The 17640-nt window shown below is 39.3% G+C and overlaps 1 protein-coding gene across 1 annotated transcript; it reads left to right on the forward strand.

The window, feature by feature from the left end:
- Nucleotides 1-68: 68 nt before the first annotated feature.
- Nucleotides 69-16874, forward strand: ABCG5 (ATP binding cassette subfamily G member 5). The gene is made up of 13 exons (XM_066316097.1): nt 69-190; nt 765-886; nt 1336-1472; nt 1692-1790; nt 2803-2935; nt 4244-4383; nt 5642-5771; nt 8296-8509; nt 8761-8966; nt 9785-9923; nt 12937-13122; nt 14744-14856; nt 15958-16874. The coding sequence occupies exons 1-13, from the start codon at nt 69-71 to the stop codon at nt 16152-16154; spliced, it is 1938 nt and encodes a 645-aa protein (XP_066172194.1). The 3' UTR covers nt 16155-16874.
- Nucleotides 16875-17640: the final 766 nt, after the last annotated feature.

The following is a 17640-nucleotide window of genomic DNA, read 5'->3' on the forward strand; positions in this document are numbered from 1 at the left end:
GGCAGTGCCCGGCACCCGGCCAGCAGCGTGAGGGGCGCAGGGAGGCTGCGGAGCCCCGGCACCCCAGGATGTCGGGCACAGCGTCTCCCGCCCTGGAGAAGCGCGGCAGCATCGGGCACGCCGGCGAGGGGAAGGCTGTGAGGCAGCTCCCCGACAGCGTCAGCGTCCAGGGCGTCTCCTACAGCATCAGGTACGGCCGGCAGGGCGGCGCGGAGGCTCCGTGCCCGGGGCTGCGGGAGCGGGCCGGCACTGGGGCGGTGGGCTCGGCCACGGCCCAGCACGGCAGGAGCGATGGGGCCGGGCCCCCTCAGGGCAGAGCCCTCCGAGCCTCAGCACATCCCCTTCACGCCTCTCTGGAGGACGCGCTTTACAGATTCCCAAACGTCGTGCCCTTTCCCGCTGCCTTTCTTGCTGCTGCCAGAGGGATAACACGAGGCCGTAAGAAAAGGGACACAGGTGGATTAATGGCTGGCAAACATCATGAGCAAATAAAGCCACAGTTCACATTTGCCCTTTTGGTTGTAGTCCGAAAGCCTCTTAGCAGTCATTCTGGAAAATGTGCTCAGGCCTCGTTTTGTCTTCCAGATAATGCCAAAGTCACAAGCATTAGGAGAGGAAAGGCTAAGGGGGAAAATACTTTTATTTTTCCATATTTTAAAATCCTTGCAGCTCCCATCCCACATGTAAGTAGCTATGAACCATTCGCTTGCTTTATGCAAAATGTTTACATAGTCTTATTTTTTTATTGATGTTTGTTTTCCAAGAGAGTGCGTTGGCCCGTGGTGGAACTTTTCTTTATATGGTAAAAAATGGACCCGGCAAATACTAAAGGATGTTTCATTTCACATAGAAAGTGGCCAGATTATGGGAATTTTAGGAAATTCTGGTAAGTTGTTCCAGTCATTTAAAGGAAATAAGATCACAGTTAATACTGGTGACTTCCACAGTGACATGAATGTGACTGAGGTCTGTGTTTTAAATAATAAAATTGTGGCTGATTTTATCTTCTGTTTTGTAAAACTGGTGCTTGGTTTTCAGAGTTTAGTCTTCTGTCATCTAACTAACAATTATAACTTCAATAACAGACAAGGTTACTTCAAAACTCAAATGTTTCACTGCAAAGTGTGATTTTTTTATGGATTAAATATTAATTTGCATTCAAGTTTTCCCATTTACTTTCCCTTAATTAGCTGCATTTTCAGAGCCTATAATTTTAAAGTTATTGAGAAAAAAATCCAACTTTGTACTTTTCATATGTGTCCATCCAAGTCAGGCTGCCACTCTTGGAATCATAAAACTTATCTCAGCACATGATTAATTTCTTTTGTTTGAAAGGATCTGGGAAAACCACACTTCTGGATGCAATAGCAGGAAGACTGGCACATAAAGACAACTTCTTTGGTGAAGTGTATGTGAATGGACATCAGCTGAAGAGGGCACAGTTCAGAGATTGCTTCTCTTACGTGCCACAGGTTGATTTCTACTTTTATTTTTTTTTGTGTACTGTGCTTCCTTTTGTGTAAAAAAAGTTGTTAATGTAATGGAGTAGTGTCATGTGAATGTGATTTTACTGGTAAATTTGGGACAAATCAATTAATAAGCTGTATGAATGATTAAGCTTGCATGAAGAGGGACAAAATTTTTAATTACTACAGGACTAACTGCTTTTTCCTCTTAATTTTTTTTTTCAGAGTGACACTTTGTTAAGCTTTCTCACCATCCGGGAGTCTTTGACCTACACAGCTTTACTAACTCTTAAGAAATGCTCCAACAACTCCATCAAAAAGAAGGTTTGTATTTTGCAGTCCTCCACCAGAAAGTCATACAGGATGCCATGTTTTGTTTTCATGTATGTAATGTTTTCATGTATATATGTTTTCATCTCATGTAATGTTTTCTTTTCAGCAGCACTTTGCATCTATGGCTGTGTTTATGAGGTTTTGTAATCCTCATGCTACAAATGGGGAGAGATCCCCCTGCTGAGGAGTAGGACACAAGCTCTCTGGTGGTCCCACCACTTGAAGGCGCTTGTGCTGGTGCCCCAGGGCAACACCATTATGCTGGGACAAAACCCTCCCCCCCAAAGCTGAAGCAGTTACTGCAGGAGAACCTGGTCTTGGTATTGAGGTTCCCAGATGGAACCTCAGTTCTCTGGGGTATTTAGGGCCATGTGTGCTGGTAGGTCTCATGGACAGAACAACTGATTTTGACACCACTCTGTCTCCTGTAGGACATCTCTTCCTAACCACAACAGCTCAAAAAAGCACTGGTCTACTAAGCCTCCTAAAAGCTACTGTCTTGATAAAATCAGTGTGTTTCAGATTTATTTAAAGGGCTCTTTTTGAATTCTACTGAATGTGAAATTGGATATTCCTGACCAGAGAGTCTTGCTTTTTCTGTCTTCTCTCTTCCCCAGTCTTCCAGTTAGTACTTTTCACTTTCCCAGAATTTATGTGCCTTCCTGCTCCTTGATTTTGGAAGCCAGAGCAGCACATTATGCTCCATACCTTAGCTTCTAGTCCCGTCTTTGAACTCTTATCTCTTAATGTCAAGTGAAGCTAAAATTTACTCATTTCAGAATACCTTGAAATAAATTAAAAAAAAAATAATTTAAATAATGTATTAAAAATAATCAAGTAGAAATTAAGCCAGATACTGTCCAACTAGAACGGATGGAAGCAGGATATTGGTAAAGCTATAACTTTAAATTACGTCCTCTTTTTTTTTGCTGTTTTTTACTATGGCACACAGGTATCTGAGTTGGACTATGTTTAGTCTTTTGAAATTGTAATTATTTTTCAGGTAGATGCAGTTATGGCTGAGCTGAGTCTCAGCCACATTGCTGACAAAATAATTGGAAGCCGGAATGTCGTGGGAATTTCTGGGGGTGAGAGGCGTCGCGTATCAGTTGCAGCCCAGCTTTTACAAGATCCCAGTGAGTACCACTGCATGGATTTTCAAAATAAAACAAGGCTGTGTCACTCTGTGCTCCTACCACAGGCCTCTGTAAACCACTTTAAAATACAAAAGCATTTGCATTCTTTAGTTCAGCAGAAGCCAGTCTAGTGATGTCAGAAAAGAATGAGCAGAAACTGAGGTCTGCCATTGATCTGTCAGTTGATCTTGGAAAGCAGACAGTTTAAAAATCTTAGGGACTGAGCATAGGTTTAGACTTGGATTTATTTTAAGTCCTTCTGGTTTCACTCTTCCCAAGTGTTGGTTGTGGCCCATTAATTTATCATTTTTGAGTGCATTAGAGCCATACATGTGCACGCGCTGAGCCTTCTAGTGGAGTAGCTGCCCTTGATCTATGTATGTGTGAGTGCCATGCATGTTCCAGAGCCAAAAAAATTCCAATGAAAGGAAATCAAACTGAGCAACTATGGAAGGATTATCCATGGGAAAAATTTTGTCAGTTTTGAGAAAATTTCTTGAAGGTGCCAGAATCTCACAGAGTGAATGTACAGCACATATTTATTGGATGCTGGAGTCCTTGTGGCCATGTGGATGTGCTACAACTGCAGGAAGGAGATTAAATAGCACAGTGAAGTACATCCCTGCTTATTGGTGACTCCTGGGGTGTAGCTGCAGCTCAGGACCTCACTAACCTCTATAGTAAACACTATAGTAATTCTGTGTAGATAAACCTATAGTGAAAACTCTGCTGCCCTCATATCCCAGTCATGGTTGGACTGCCCTCTTCTGTGCTATGTCTCAGCTTTATAAAAATAATGGATTCAATTATAAGTTTTTCCCTTTCATTTGCAATAAAATAATGAAGAAAAGGCAGTAACATCTACTTCAATCTATGGAATTGCATTTGCTGTACTTTAACAATTCTTGGTTTCTTCATAACAAGTTCTGTGTGTATATATACATTTAATTCAGAATATATAACTCCTAGCTAATTTTATCAATTATATTTACAGTTTTGTAAATGCTGAAGTTTATCATTATTGTTCTTAGAAGCAGAGGTATGCATCAAAACTATTTTGGTAATTTTCAGATTTCACATGAATTTAGAAAAAGAAGTATTATGCTCTGGAGTATTTTTTAATGTCCTTATTCCTAGTCATTGAAACTGAACCACTGAAAGTAACTCAAACTGAAAAATCACATAATGGCAATGTCTGTGCATATCCTGTTTTATGTGTGGAACTTCACCTGTAAACTCATTTCTATGCTATTTGCCATTTGCTCCTCATTTATCTGAATTTTAAAGGTATCCCTTGTCATTTGACAGAGGTCATGCTACTCGATGAACCAACGACAGGGCTGGACTGCCTGACTGCAAACCAGCTTGTCTTGCTTCTCTCAGAGCTTGCACACAGAGACAGGATTGTGATCCTTACAATCCATCAGCCTCGCTCAGAACTTTTCAAGGTAGATGTTACCTACTGACTATTAGTTTTTCCACCAGGCCTTTTAATACTTTGGTTCTTTTCAGGATGGAAGTACAAGATCCAGTACAGCTGCTGCTTTTCCTTTCCTTTGCATAATTAGGCTTCTCTTGAACTTTGCAACTCTGGCCTTGTGCCAGTCACAGAGCACTTTTGGGACACACACTGCGTTGTGAAGATAGTATGGACTCTGTCTGTGTGCCTAACACTTGTGTAATGCAACTACCCAAATCAAAACCGGTGGGAGAAGCCATGACAAGGCATGGGGGTACACCTTGGTCATGTGGTGGGGCAGTCCTGCCTTGCTGCAGGGTTTGTGCTGAGGAGAGCTTTTCTCCCTTCCCATTACTGTTTCTCACTTTGCTTTTGTCCACCACCTGCCAGATGAATGCAAAACTCCTCTTCCCTGGCTGACTGACTGGAGTGTAAATGGCTGTGGAGCCTGAGGGGAGCAACAGTGCTTTTCTGGGCTGAAAGCAGCCCTGGTGTCTTGAGAACATGGATTGATCATAGCTTATGGGAAGCTTGCCCTGGCAGATGCTCACCTGAAGGGCAGTGCTGTTAGAGTCCTTAAGCAATTCAGGATAATCTTGCCAACAATTTGGGGGGTTTTACAGACTGGGGCTATTAAGCACTGAAGGAGGTCAGTCAGTAAGTGAAGGGGCATTAGAAGTGAAGTCGGAAAGCCACATCTCTTTTTGTGGATTACCTCTGTATGTTGTTGTCATTGACAGTTTTGAGAACCACTAGAGCTTAAAGATGTGTCATTTTGCATAACCACCAATGAGAGGAGTGAAAGAAAGGACAAACTTCTTTTGGGAGAAATATAGTAAGGAGGTTTGAATGTGTCAAAACTTTTTCCCATCAAAATATTTCTATTACCAAGACAGTTACTGTACTCAAGAATGAATGCACTCCTGATCTGATCACTGTGGTGACCAGTGACAGGACCTGAAGAAATGGCCTGAAGTGTGACAGGGGAGGTTTAGGTTGGATCTTGGAAAAAGATTTTTCACTCAGAGGGTGGTTGGGAACAGGCTCCCCAGGGAAGTGGCCACAGCACCAAGTCTGACAGTGTTCAAGAAGCTTTTGGACAATGTTTTCAGGCACATGGTGTGATTCTTGGGGTGTCTTATGCAGGGCCGGGAGTTGGACTCAATGATCCTGATGGATTCCTTCTTAATCAGCATGTTCTGTGATTCTTAGTACATACTGCTAATATATTAATTTTTCCCCAACAGTTATTTGATAAAATAGCCATCATGAGCTTTGGAGAAATGGTTTTCTGTGGGAACCCTATGGAAATGATCACATTTTTTAGTGACTGTGGCTATTCTTGTCCTGAACAATCAAATCCTTTTGATTTCTATGGTAAGTTTGTCTAAGTTGTTTTGGTAAAACAAATTTGTTTTCTTCCCTAAGTTAAAGTTTTTCCAGAGATAGAAATGTGTTTGAATTCTGCTCCAACTTTTTAAATTATTTTCAACTCGGAGAGAGGGCTGGCCCCATGTCATTCCTAATGGCTCCATAAAATAGTCATATTTGCAGTAAAGGAGTAAGCTATCAATAAAAGAAGAACCTCAGCTTCATGAAACCTGTGGATTCCTGATGGCATTTCCCTATGGCTGTGCACTGGATGTTGGAAAATTAATTTGATTCCAAAACTGTGGAAAATCCCCTGTTCTTCCAGGCTCTGTGGTGCCAAGCAACTGAAAAGAGTTGTTGTATGGAAGGAAGGATGTAGAATAAATATGGGATGACTTGAGGCATCAGTTTCCAGGAATTTTGAGTTTGAAGTTTCTGAAAGTTTGGGGAGTTACTAATACCAGGGTGAACTACTGGAACAGAATGGACGCTTCAGGAGATGATGATAGCAAGCTGTTGGCATAAGCTGGAGAATATTGTTTTATCAATTCAGGATGAAAGAGAAAGGCTCAGCAGGAGGCTTTGGAAATGAGGCTTAGTGTTGCTGCAGGACATCCATGTTACCTGATCCATACAGGTACAGGTTTGAAGAGAATGTGGATGTGTTTATACGTGTACAGCTATGCAGCCATGTGTATAACTCTATTTAAATCCAGTAGGTTAATTTCTGGCAATACTAGCTGAGCACTAACTAGAGAATTTGACCAATCCAAAAAGCTGCATTCAGAGCAGGCAGTGTTTTCCATCGTCTACATGGCATTCTAAACTCAGAATAGAGGATGGTTGTTGACATGAAGCTGGAATGGGATAAAGCTGAAAATACTGGTATGACAGTGAGGATAATTTTGCTTTCATGAATTTGAATAGTCTTGAAAAGCATAGATGATTTGAGATTTAGACCCGCTTTTAAAAAAGCATGGTGAAGAGAGTACTGCATTCTTCAAATGTCAACCTTTGAATGTGACAAGAAAAGGAAAAAATACAGATTAGAGCAAAGAATCATCAGAATATTTAGTCTTTTGAAAATTGGTAGTTTATATTTTTTTGTGTGATTTGATGTGAATGAAGGGACAGATTCTGATATAATTTACACCAGCAGCAGAGGAAAATAGATCCTATGTATTGAGTGTGGATTATATTGTTGAACTGTCACATGTTTATAAAAAGTACAAATGCATGGTAGGCATTAGCTAGTTGGTCTAGTTAGTAGTCAGTGTCACAATTCTTTTAAAGCACACCCAGTTGCCATTTATTTCCTGTGTGACTTCCAGCAAGTCACACTGGCCAAGCTTTAAAAAGTTTTTCTCCATTTCAGATGTTCTTGTTTGTAAAAGCCAAGGCTTCATTGTGGATCTGTTTACCATTAAAGACCATTCTGCTGAATTCCAGCTTTTAGAACACCAGGCAACTATTCATATGCCTAATTCAGGTTTTGAGGACAAATTCAGGATCTTGGACAAGGCCTCCTTTTGTTGAATTTTTATTTTGAAGTTGAACAGAACATTGCAAAACTGAAATCTAAGGATGAGAGAAACTCTAGGAATAAATAACTGATGAAGCAATCTTACCAGATGTAGAAGACTAATATAAAATTGGGTAAGAACAAATATTGCTGAGAACAACAATCCAGTTTCCAAACCTTCACTGCTGTTAGGGAAAAGGGAAATTTCTAAAGTGTTTTAGCAGTATTACTGAATCTGTATGACTTGTAAAATGGAACACACAAATTTTCCATCTGCCAGCAAAAGAATTGCTGGTGTCAGGAGTATATTTGGGTGGATTTATTAGAAAGGACCATTAACTGTGTGAAGTAGTTAGCTTTCCTGAGTTCCATGGCAGTCAGTAATACTTCCTTCAGCTTGGGCTGAGCCTGCTAGGGGAATTTGGCCAGCTGAACATCCTCTGACTTCACATAAAAAGAGAAGTATATCTGCAAAGGAGGTGGGTGAAACCCAGTGCAACAATGCATTAACAGCTCAAGTAGAGAAGAGCAGTGTCTCTGCAGTGTGAATTCACACTAACCAAAAAATAAAGCTCCATAGTTATGGAGGGGTGGGTAGAGGACGAGGGGGAGCCGTGAAGCCATGTCTGAGCATTTGCCTGAAAACCTGAGAAATACATGACCAGATAAGTCATCTCTTCATCTTCTTAAATGTTCATCCTCTGGTGTTTTGTGTTGCTCTCTACAGTTCTGTGTTGTGCAAGGAAAATGCTAAAGGTCTGACCAGCACAGTGCTTTTCCAGATCAAAGACCTCAACTGCAGGGTACTACAGAGGGCACAAAACACAGATTTCTTGTGGCTGCACAGTTAATTCATTCCTGCTGCATCTGACAGAAAGGAGAAAGAAGCTTTGACTACTTTTCATCTTTGCACATTTTAGAATGGAGACAAGAAGTTAGTTGCAAAGGGGAAAAAGATGTGAAGGGAAAGTGATGTGTATATAGAGTAAAAACTTTGTCATTTTACAGTGGATCTGACGTCTGTGGACACCCGAAGCAAGGAACACGAACTCAAAACCTACAGTCGGGTTCAGGAATTTGTATCAGCCTATCGAAACTCGGAGACCTTTAGCAAAGTACTGGCAGCCATTGAAAAAACCAAGTGTATGAAGGAGCTGCCACCAATACCACTCAAAAACAAAGACTCACCTAGTGGCTTTTACCAAATGTTGATTCTTTTACGGTAAGACTTTTTTCACCTCATTTTTAAAGCAATTATTTTTTTCTTCTCCACTGATGTTTCAGGTTTGCCCTCCATGTATAAATGTACTTCCTTGGTTATTTGATCTCCCACTGTTCTTGTCCCTTGTGTCTTTTAATATATTAGCTCTTTGTGGACACTGTGTGTCTAAGATTTGTTCAAAGCTTAATACCCTACCAACATGTGTTCAGCTGTAGCTAACATGCCTTTTGTTGTTTTGTTTCTATTATCAGGAGAACAACAAGAAACTTCTCCAGAGATAAGATAGGCATCATCATGCGTCTCCTCCAGAATCTGTTGTTTGGCTTGTTCATAGCCTTTTTCCTTCTCAGACTAAGGAATGACCTGGCCCATGGAGCCGTGCAGGACCGCGTGGGGCTTGTCTACCAGTGTGTGAGTGCCCCTCCCTACACAGGGATGCTCAATGCTGTGGGCCTGTGTGAGTTTCTGTCCTGTCTTACATGCAGCAGCAGGTGTTGCTGCCACTCTGTCTTATATATGAAAAAGTATTTCTTAAAGGTAGCAATTTAAAGGATCTTCACTGTTCTAGGTAATGTCAGAGTTGATAAAGAAGCACAAAATTCAATGGAATTTAAGGGAATATGCCCTGATCCCTGCCTTTCTTTTTTACAGCTGGCCTGTCTGTGAAGGCTTTGTTCTAAACTGTGCAGAAGATTTGCCTGTGTGTAGCATTTTACAGGCAAGACAAAGTCTAGGACTAGTTAATATCTAAGGGAGCTCAAAACCAGACACGTGGAAAGGATGGAAATACAAAAAAGTTTTGACAGCAATTAAGCAAAATTGGATTTATCAGTATTATGTGGTGATTACATTTTTAAAGGATTTTTCTCTTACAGGTGTCACACTGAAAGCAACAGTAGTTTCTATTTACAGCCCTAAAAACTGTTTTCCTGATGTAGGGAACATACACTGCTGTCATCAGCATGAAATCAGAGTACCTCAATAAATTAGCCAGTGACAGAGGTTTTCTCATGTCTTTAATTTGTATATGCAAAAAGAGAAGGCTGTCCTGCCTGCTGATAAGTTAGGCCTCTTTCATTAAGCCTACCAATGTCTGCAATCTGCAGGGAGCATGCTTTACATTTATAGTGGGGGAAAAAAATATCTGAATGGTTTAGACAGAATGTTTGTGTTATATTCTCAAAGTTGTCTCTGTGCTTAAGATCATTTCTGCTAACAAGTCTTGCTCTCTCTCTTTAATGGTAATTTACTTTATTTCTTTTATATTTAATTCAGTCCCACCTCTACGTGCTATCAGTGACCAAGAAAGTAAAGATGGCTTGTATAAGAAATGGCAAATGCTTGTAGCTTATATAGTCCATTTCCTGCCCTTCAGTGTCATCAGCGTGGCCATTTTCAGCACCTTCATATACTGGTGAGCATTTGGACCATCTGTTGGGTTGTCATTTTCTTTTTGTTACCAGCGTCAGTTAACATGTCAGCAAAAGGCCTCCTGGCATGACTTCCTGCTGTTGTCTCTCAAAATGATAACACAGAAAGCATAAGGAAAGATGACACAAATGTAGGCCTTCTCTTTCAGGCAGAGCTGAAAACACTTCCCCAGTAAGTAAATTACCGGTTCTCTAGGTAACTTGGAAAGTTTTAATGGACCTGGGACAGTTATCATCCTTGTGTCATACTGAAAGCAGGAAGTGTCATTTTACAATGCATTTAGAAAGGCAGGAAATGTAAAAAAAAAAAAAAAAACAACCAAAAAAAAGCCAAAGTGAGGAAGTCACCTGTAGGTATATGACTGTAACAAAACTTTTATTTCCTGGGACATTGGGGTTTAGCTACAGCATATGGAAATGATGAAATCTGGATCCCTTTCTTATGCCCTCCAGAGAAAAGCACAAATTTCTGTCCTTCAATCTTTTTCTTTTCTAATGTTGGGAGATGTCTAGTGTACCAAAGTTAATTTTAGTTTTCCTGGGATGGTTGCAATCAGTTGGCAGTCTGTAGTAAAATGTGTACAAGTGATGAGCAGGTTTTGTTTGTGTTGTGGATGCATGGTGTCTGATGAGCTGTTCAAAAATTATAAGTGGATATGCTCTCATAGAAGAGCTAAAATGCTGAAGCCATTCTGCTGTAGCAGTGCATGTTAGTGCTCCTACTTTCCAGTAAGAAGAATGGAAAATGGGTAAAGTAGAACTACACAAAATTGCTTGGACTTATGAATCAGAATGTCTGCACAGGGAATTTTGTGGTAGCATTTTACCTCCATCTGGAAAAACTCAGGAAAAAAGGATGACTATTTTATTCTTCCTTCTGGTCTATAGTAGGCAATGAGTACAAGCGCTTAGCACTTACTTAATTTTTTCCATTTGAAATCTCAATGTAAAGAGAACATTCCTGAGAGGAAGATTTCTGCTCTTCCAGGTGTGAGGACTTGCATGCACAGGCAGTTTTTTTTGTAGTTTGGTCTTGATATGAAAAGTAGCCACCTTTGTCCCCTTAGCTGCTTGGGCTTTTACTTCTGAAAGGTGTCAGTGCTGCCTGCTTCAGGCAGGGCTCCCTGAGAAGCCTTTTTTGTCACAGACAGACAGACAGACAGACAGACAGAAATTACTCTTCCTGCCACTAACTGCTATGCTGACCTTCTGTTTGTGACTGGTGCCGAGAAAATGGCCATTTGGAAAGCAGCTTTCCAGGCTCAGTGACACTCTGCTCCTTAAAAAACAGGGAATCCACATGGGCAGAGACTTTGTGCCTGTGCTTTGGTTGGCTCAAACACAATCAACAATAAATAGTGAGGCTCCAGTTAATGGATAATATTTACAGATACTATCTTTCCAATACTGCGGTTGTTTGGAAGCCATTGGGAGTGTGTCAGAGTGATTTCACAATGCTCTTAGACCTCTCAGGGCAAGCAGCTTCTGGATGAAATTTTGACAGTTGTTATGCAGGACTGAACTTTGCTGGAATGGACTAACTTTTTGAGAGGCTTTGACAGCCTCTGGCATGTGTTCTTACAAGCCATTTCTCATTGAGTTTGTGTTTGTGGGGTCAGGCAGACCCAAACTCTGACCTGATCAGACACAAGGCAGGTCTGGCCAAGCTCAAAGAGAGCCTCTTTTGCAATCAAGTAAATGTCCTGTCTGCGCAGATTTTCCTAGCTGAAGATACCTCTGGGAAATCTGACAGTTCACATCTTGGTTTTATTCTGTTGCTGTGATATTCTCTCTTTGGGTTGGGTTTTTTTGTTGTTGTGTTTTGTTTTCTTTTTTTAGACTTTTTTCTGTTCTATTCATACCCTAGATTTACTTGCCTGTGTTTCCATATCTCTGTGTAAAGTATTAGAGAGCTCAGAGGTGATAGTTTTCTGCTAGGACTTTGGAAGGCTGTTTCTTCTGCACCAATCTATACTTAAAAGTTGTTTTGAGTTTACTGCTAGCTCGCTGAGTGTTTAATACTGGAAGGGTCCATGTTCACCCATTTATTTATAAATTATTCTGGTGTTACAAAAATGCTACAGGAAAGCCTGTGAGAAATTTGATACTTCTATTTTAAGACCATATTTGAATGTAGTGATTTAAAATAAAACATAGGGTCTTGCACTGAGCAGCCAAAAAAAAAAAAAAAAAAAAGAAAATTAAGTCTTGAATTGCTGCTTGTTAGCTAAGCAAAGCATGCAGTGTGCACCTAGTGTGAGCCAATTTTGGTATGAGGTATTTTGGAAAAAGAGTAATGTGTCACAATGTAATAAAGGGTTTTGTCATCTGTCACGTACACTATAAGGCTGAATTAAGTTTGTCAAGCAATTGCTGGCTTTTCTTAACTTTTTAATCTTGAGTACAGATTGAGAGGACTCTTTCCCTTGGGTTAGCTAGGGGAAAACTGAGAACAGCATGTTGCATTAAAGAATGCAGGAGTATGGGAGAAATTGCATTGGTATGAATTATATGGGTGGTGAATTAAATTAGTTTTTAATTTAATTGAGTATATCCATACTTATGTTTGCTTGCACATTATCAGAAGCGCAGAATCCCATCTGTTAATTACCTGCATAAAGATGTTCTTTAAATATGTGACTTATGTGATGACTCCCACTGCAAAGACGCTACAAGAAGCAGCGGGTTAGTTTAAGGAGTTGAAAAGCTGTGGTGATTGTCTTGAAAGAACTTGGGTTTCTACAAGAATTACATCTTTGCATAACCCTCTTCCATCTAGATGGAGAAAACCTCCTGTATCTGCACTTACATTATGATAGTAAGTGGATGTCCTTTGTGTTAAGATTCCAAACAATGTACTAAGGATTAAGGCTTAAGCTCTTCACTTAATCAGCTATAACTGCCAAAATCCCAAATAGAAACAAAAGTAATAGCTACTTTCCAAGGTTACTATCCAAACATTGTTTTTTAACTGTTCTTTTACTCATCTTTGTACAGGACTACAGGATTGTATCCTGATGCTTCCAGATTTGGAATTTTCTTTGCTGTTGTCCTGGCGTCTCACATGATTGGTGAACTACTAACGCTTGTTATACTTGGCGTGGTTCAGGACCCAAATATAGTCCAAAGTGCCGTGGTGCTACTTAATTCAGCTGGTGTGATAGTGGGAACAGGACTAGTGAGGTAGGAAAAAAAAATCTTACTTTGTTACAGTGTTGTTGTTAATGATCCAACCATGGAAGAGTTCCTAGAATAGTTGGTATTGCAGAAATCCGGTAATGTACAGGTAGCAATGGAAAAGCAAGAGCAGCTCTGCTCCTTCAGTGACAGAACTAGCTAATCTTGTTGGGCCTTGTACTAAACACAAAAACAGACAGTATCTTTAGATATCAGCAAAGATACTGAAGATTTCCCCCACTTCTTGCAAGTACATTGAAGATAAAACTGAACAATTAATATCTATCAGCTCATCCGAATTCTTTTACTGATGCTGACATTATGATGTGACATGCTGTCCTCATTAAAGGAGCCTGTCAAAAATCCCTGTTCCTACATCTTTTAGTAACTGCTGGAACTTATCAGACATTAAACACTGGTAATGCTCGTTTAAAAAAGCAGTTGCTCTCTACTATCCTACTTTCAGTCACTTTTTATACCCATACAGACTGAAATCTATAAAAATTATTAAGTATTGTATTAAATATGCAGGAAAATGGTGATCCACTTGCTCTGTTACTGTGCAAATAATTGGTTTTGTGTTTTAATTGTGTGAAGTTTGAACAGTTTTCACTTGTACTTGTCAATACTGAAATTAGTGGGTTTTTTGAGGGACATACCAGAATAAATGTGTAATTGTTAAAAGTAATTTTCCTAAGATGTTGAGCAAGTAGGATATGCTTACCTGAGACCCTCCCAATGAGAATGAAGCAAGCCTAACAACATATGGTGTTGTCCTCAAGAAAACCATCTGAATCTTCACAAAGTTGATGATGCTTTGTCTCTTTAAAGTAGATCTCAGCTCACACTTATGATATAAAGCTAGTTTCATGTCTGATTATTTGGTCCCTGCCTAATTTCAGGAAGATGTGTGTGTATAGTGACAAGACATTTATTCTTGGTACCATAGTCTAATGCCTTAATAATAACTTAAGGTGTTAGAGTGATTTCTAACCTTATTTTACAGCACAGACATTGCTCATTAATATTATGAGTATTTTTTATTAATCTTCATAAGCAATGAAGGACATTAAAAATAGCATTGAGACTTAGGTTGCTGGGGTTTTTTCCTATTAATTTTTTTGTTGTTGAATCTTGAGTCTTGAAGTATTTTAGATATTGAAATTGCCCAGTAGTGTTGAATGTTTCTTCTCATTATTTTTGCTTCACTTTTGCTTTGTTATTATTGCAGCAATGAATTGCTATTCAGTCTTACTTGGCTTTGAAGACGGAGGGAGGGGTGGTGGTTTCTTACTTTGAAAGCAACACATTTTGGCAAGTAAGGGTCTTTATACTGGGTCTTGTCATCTTCAGTTTATCACTGCCATACAAATAGCAAACAACCATAGAATTCTTTGTGACTGTCCATAAACAAGTCAGGGCTGAATGTTGTGACAGTGTACCAAAGTCAGGGACAGCCTTCATGGTTGTCTCATCATTTAGCCCTGAAGTTGGACTTTATGTTTGAAAACCCTACAGGTAGAGACAAGAACTGTTTCTGTCACAGGTTACAAACAAGGAGAGCTTGTTTTAATTTGAGGGCTCTTAGTATGTAGCAAAAGCCAGCTGAACTTCTCTGTTTTTTTAGGACCATTGAAGAAATGCCAACACCTTTCAAACTACTCAGTTTTCTGACGTTTCAAAAATACACCAGTGAAGTCCTTGTAGTCAATGAATTTTATGGCTTAAACTTCACATGTGGTAAGTGTTCCAAAGAAAGTCCATTATAAATAATTTTAATGAGATGTTGATGCTTATTTTCCTTCTATGTACATGTATCCTGATAAAATAAAGGTAACTTTTGAGTTGCTAAAAAGAACTTAGTAAAGACTATAATGCCACATCAGCAAGCTAGAGCAGAATTTGATTCTTTTGTTCCAACCATTTCTCATTCTTCCAGTTCTTCCATCTTTCTCTTTTTCACCGTTCTCTTATCACCTCATTGGAGGAATTTTGGGAGCTGAGTTTATTACATGCTGGAATTTTTTTTTTTTTTTTTGAGCAATGTTACACAAATAGAGCACAAGGTCAAAGCTCAGTGGAGGGAGTACTGAGAGGTAACAAACAGCTGACCAGGTATCTCCTCTAATACTAGGGAGGCTTCTGTTCAAATGTGTTTTCATGGTATTTATTGAGCAGCGTGAGTCTGTCAGGCTGTGCTTTGCTGGTTGTGAGCAAGATAACCTGCAAAACAAGAGAATCAGGGTGGCAAGGTTAGTAGCTAATACACCTTAGTGGGGTAAAGCTTACAGCTTTGGACCTACCCTAAGATATTCGAGGTGGTGTAGCCAGGGGTCTGTGCTCCTCTCCAAGGCTACATATTATATTTATTAATCTCTCCTGCACCTCTTTATTACAGGATCAACAACTTGTAATCCAAAAATGAATCCATGACTCTATTAGTACAAATAAGCACCTAATTTTTAATGTGTCTTTCAGACAGTCACCATTTTTTGCATTTTGGAACCCTCAACACTGTAAATCTACCACATGGGGCAACTTGCTTCTTGATGCCACTCCAAATAATGTGTCTGAAAAGCCATAAATCTCTGTTTGGCATTAACAAAAGAGAGAGTTCCTAGTGACCCTTTGTTCTTCCCTTCAAAAAGTATGTCATGGATTAACCACAGGAACATAGGGCTTGTCTGGTTTTATTCTGCAGTGATGAGAAATACTGCTGTGGGTATGGTTCTTTATGGAAGTGATGTCCGGGACAGGTGTATTCAAGGCACGAGCTAGAGACTGGAGTCAGAGTTTTAATTTTACTGACTGACCTACTAAAGACACTGTTTCTTTTGACAGGTGGAGCCAACAGTTCCAGTGCAGGCAATGCTGTGTGTGTTTTCTCGCAGGGCATGCAGTTCATTGAACAAAACTATCCTGGGGCATTGTCCCGATTCACAGTCGATTTCCTCGTACTCTACGCCTTCATACCAGTACTTGCCATTATTGCAGTTCTGAGCTTCATATTAAGAGAGAGAATTATTGACAGACAATGAAAAAGTAGCAATTCAACAGTCTCTAATAATATACTTGTATTTATATTATGGTCAAAGGCTTATATTGTTGGATTTTAGATAGAATTTAAGTGATTACACATATAGAACACATTCATCTTCTCATGTTTGCTTTCATCTTGAAAACCAGTGTTCTCTTAAGAGTGTGAATGAATGAGTTCTGACATTGGCATTCCCCACCCCTCTCCTCTGGCTGATTTCCAGATCAGCCATAATCAACAGATTTCACGTTTTAAAGCGCTGATTTAGTTTAGTCAGCTGTTGCTGACAATTTTTAACAACATAGCAATGGTGCTCTAATTTGTTTTCCCCATTTTGTTTTTTAATCAGTACTACTAAGCAGAGGGGCCTAACTACAAGTAAATCTCATTTATATAATTGTACTTTTAGTCTTATACCTTCTTTTGGTACTATTGGAGGAATCTGTAGAAAGGAAACAAGCCAAATATATGTAAAGATAGAATCACTCCACTTTAATCTCATACACACTATACAACTGATGAGTACAGGATCTTGAAGCAGTATCAAAGTCACCCAACTTGGTTTTACCTTGTAAATGATGGTAGTAAATCAGTGAAGACAGCCAGGTTATTTATATCAATTCTTTCTTTTCACTGTCAAGTTCTAATCTTGGTTTGGAAGCAGTTTATGAATTACATGGAAAAAATGTTTGTTTAATAAATAATGTTTTGGTTTTATTTAATAAAAATGTCAGTTTAACAAGGGAAAAAGTATAAAAGTTGTTTGTCGGAAGCAATACCATTTTCATCTTTGGAAATTATTCTCATGGGCCTTTCAAAATTGAAAACATAACACAGAATTACTAAATTTTGTATCTTATTTTCATGTTCTGTGAAGAAATTAGTTTTTGCAGAGAGAGAGATTTCTCCAAGGAGGTAAGTGTATTTGTATCTTAAATTTCTGTAATTATATAACTAGTTTTATATTACAGTTTTGAGATGAGGCAGTTCATAACAAGGAATTCTAAATCCAATCCTCGAGGTAATACAGTATTTCCACTTAAGTGTATTTTTCTAATATCTTTATGTAAAATATTCTGAGATACAAATGTTATTATCAGAAAAACATCTGGTGAACAAATATGTTAAAAATAACAAATAACTTTAAATAGCTGGAAAGACACCAGATTAGTGTGTCTCTCTCATGTTTAGGAGCAAGTAGTGTTTGGTTTGCCAGTGACTGTTCAGACATTCACTCTCTGACATGTCTGAGCTCTCAGGAGTCACCTCTGGCTTTAATCTGGATTGCCTTGTGTATTCTCAGAACACTCAGTGCATCTCACACTAGTGAGGTGTGCATGGACCAAAGCCCACTCCTAGTTCAGGCAGAATGTGAATCAATAATATTCTCAGTGCCAACCAAGTATCTCAAATCAATTAGACTGACTTCCTAGCATTTGAATATAAGACAGAAACATCCATTTTCTAAACTCTGTGTGACATTATAT

Source organism: Sylvia atricapilla, chromosome 3 (assembly GCF_009819655.1).
Source record: "Sylvia atricapilla isolate bSylAtr1 chromosome 3, bSylAtr1.pri, whole genome shotgun sequence".
Classification (NCBI taxonomy): Eukaryota; Metazoa; Chordata; class Aves; order Passeriformes; family Sylviidae; genus Sylvia; species Sylvia atricapilla.

Coding starts and splice junctions, on each gene's coding strand:
- ABCG5 (XM_066316097.1), top strand. CDS start 69: ATGTCGGGCACAGCGTCTCCCGCCCTGGAGAAGCGCGGCAGCATCGGG. Junction 1,473..1,691: donor GCTTCTCTTACGTGCCACAG/GTTGATTTCTAC, acceptor TTTTTTTTTCAG/AGTGACACTTTGTTAAGCTT. Junction 8,967..9,784: donor GCTCAATGCTGTGGGCCTGT/GTGAGTTTCTGT, acceptor TATTTAATTCAG/TCCCACCTCTACGTGCTATC.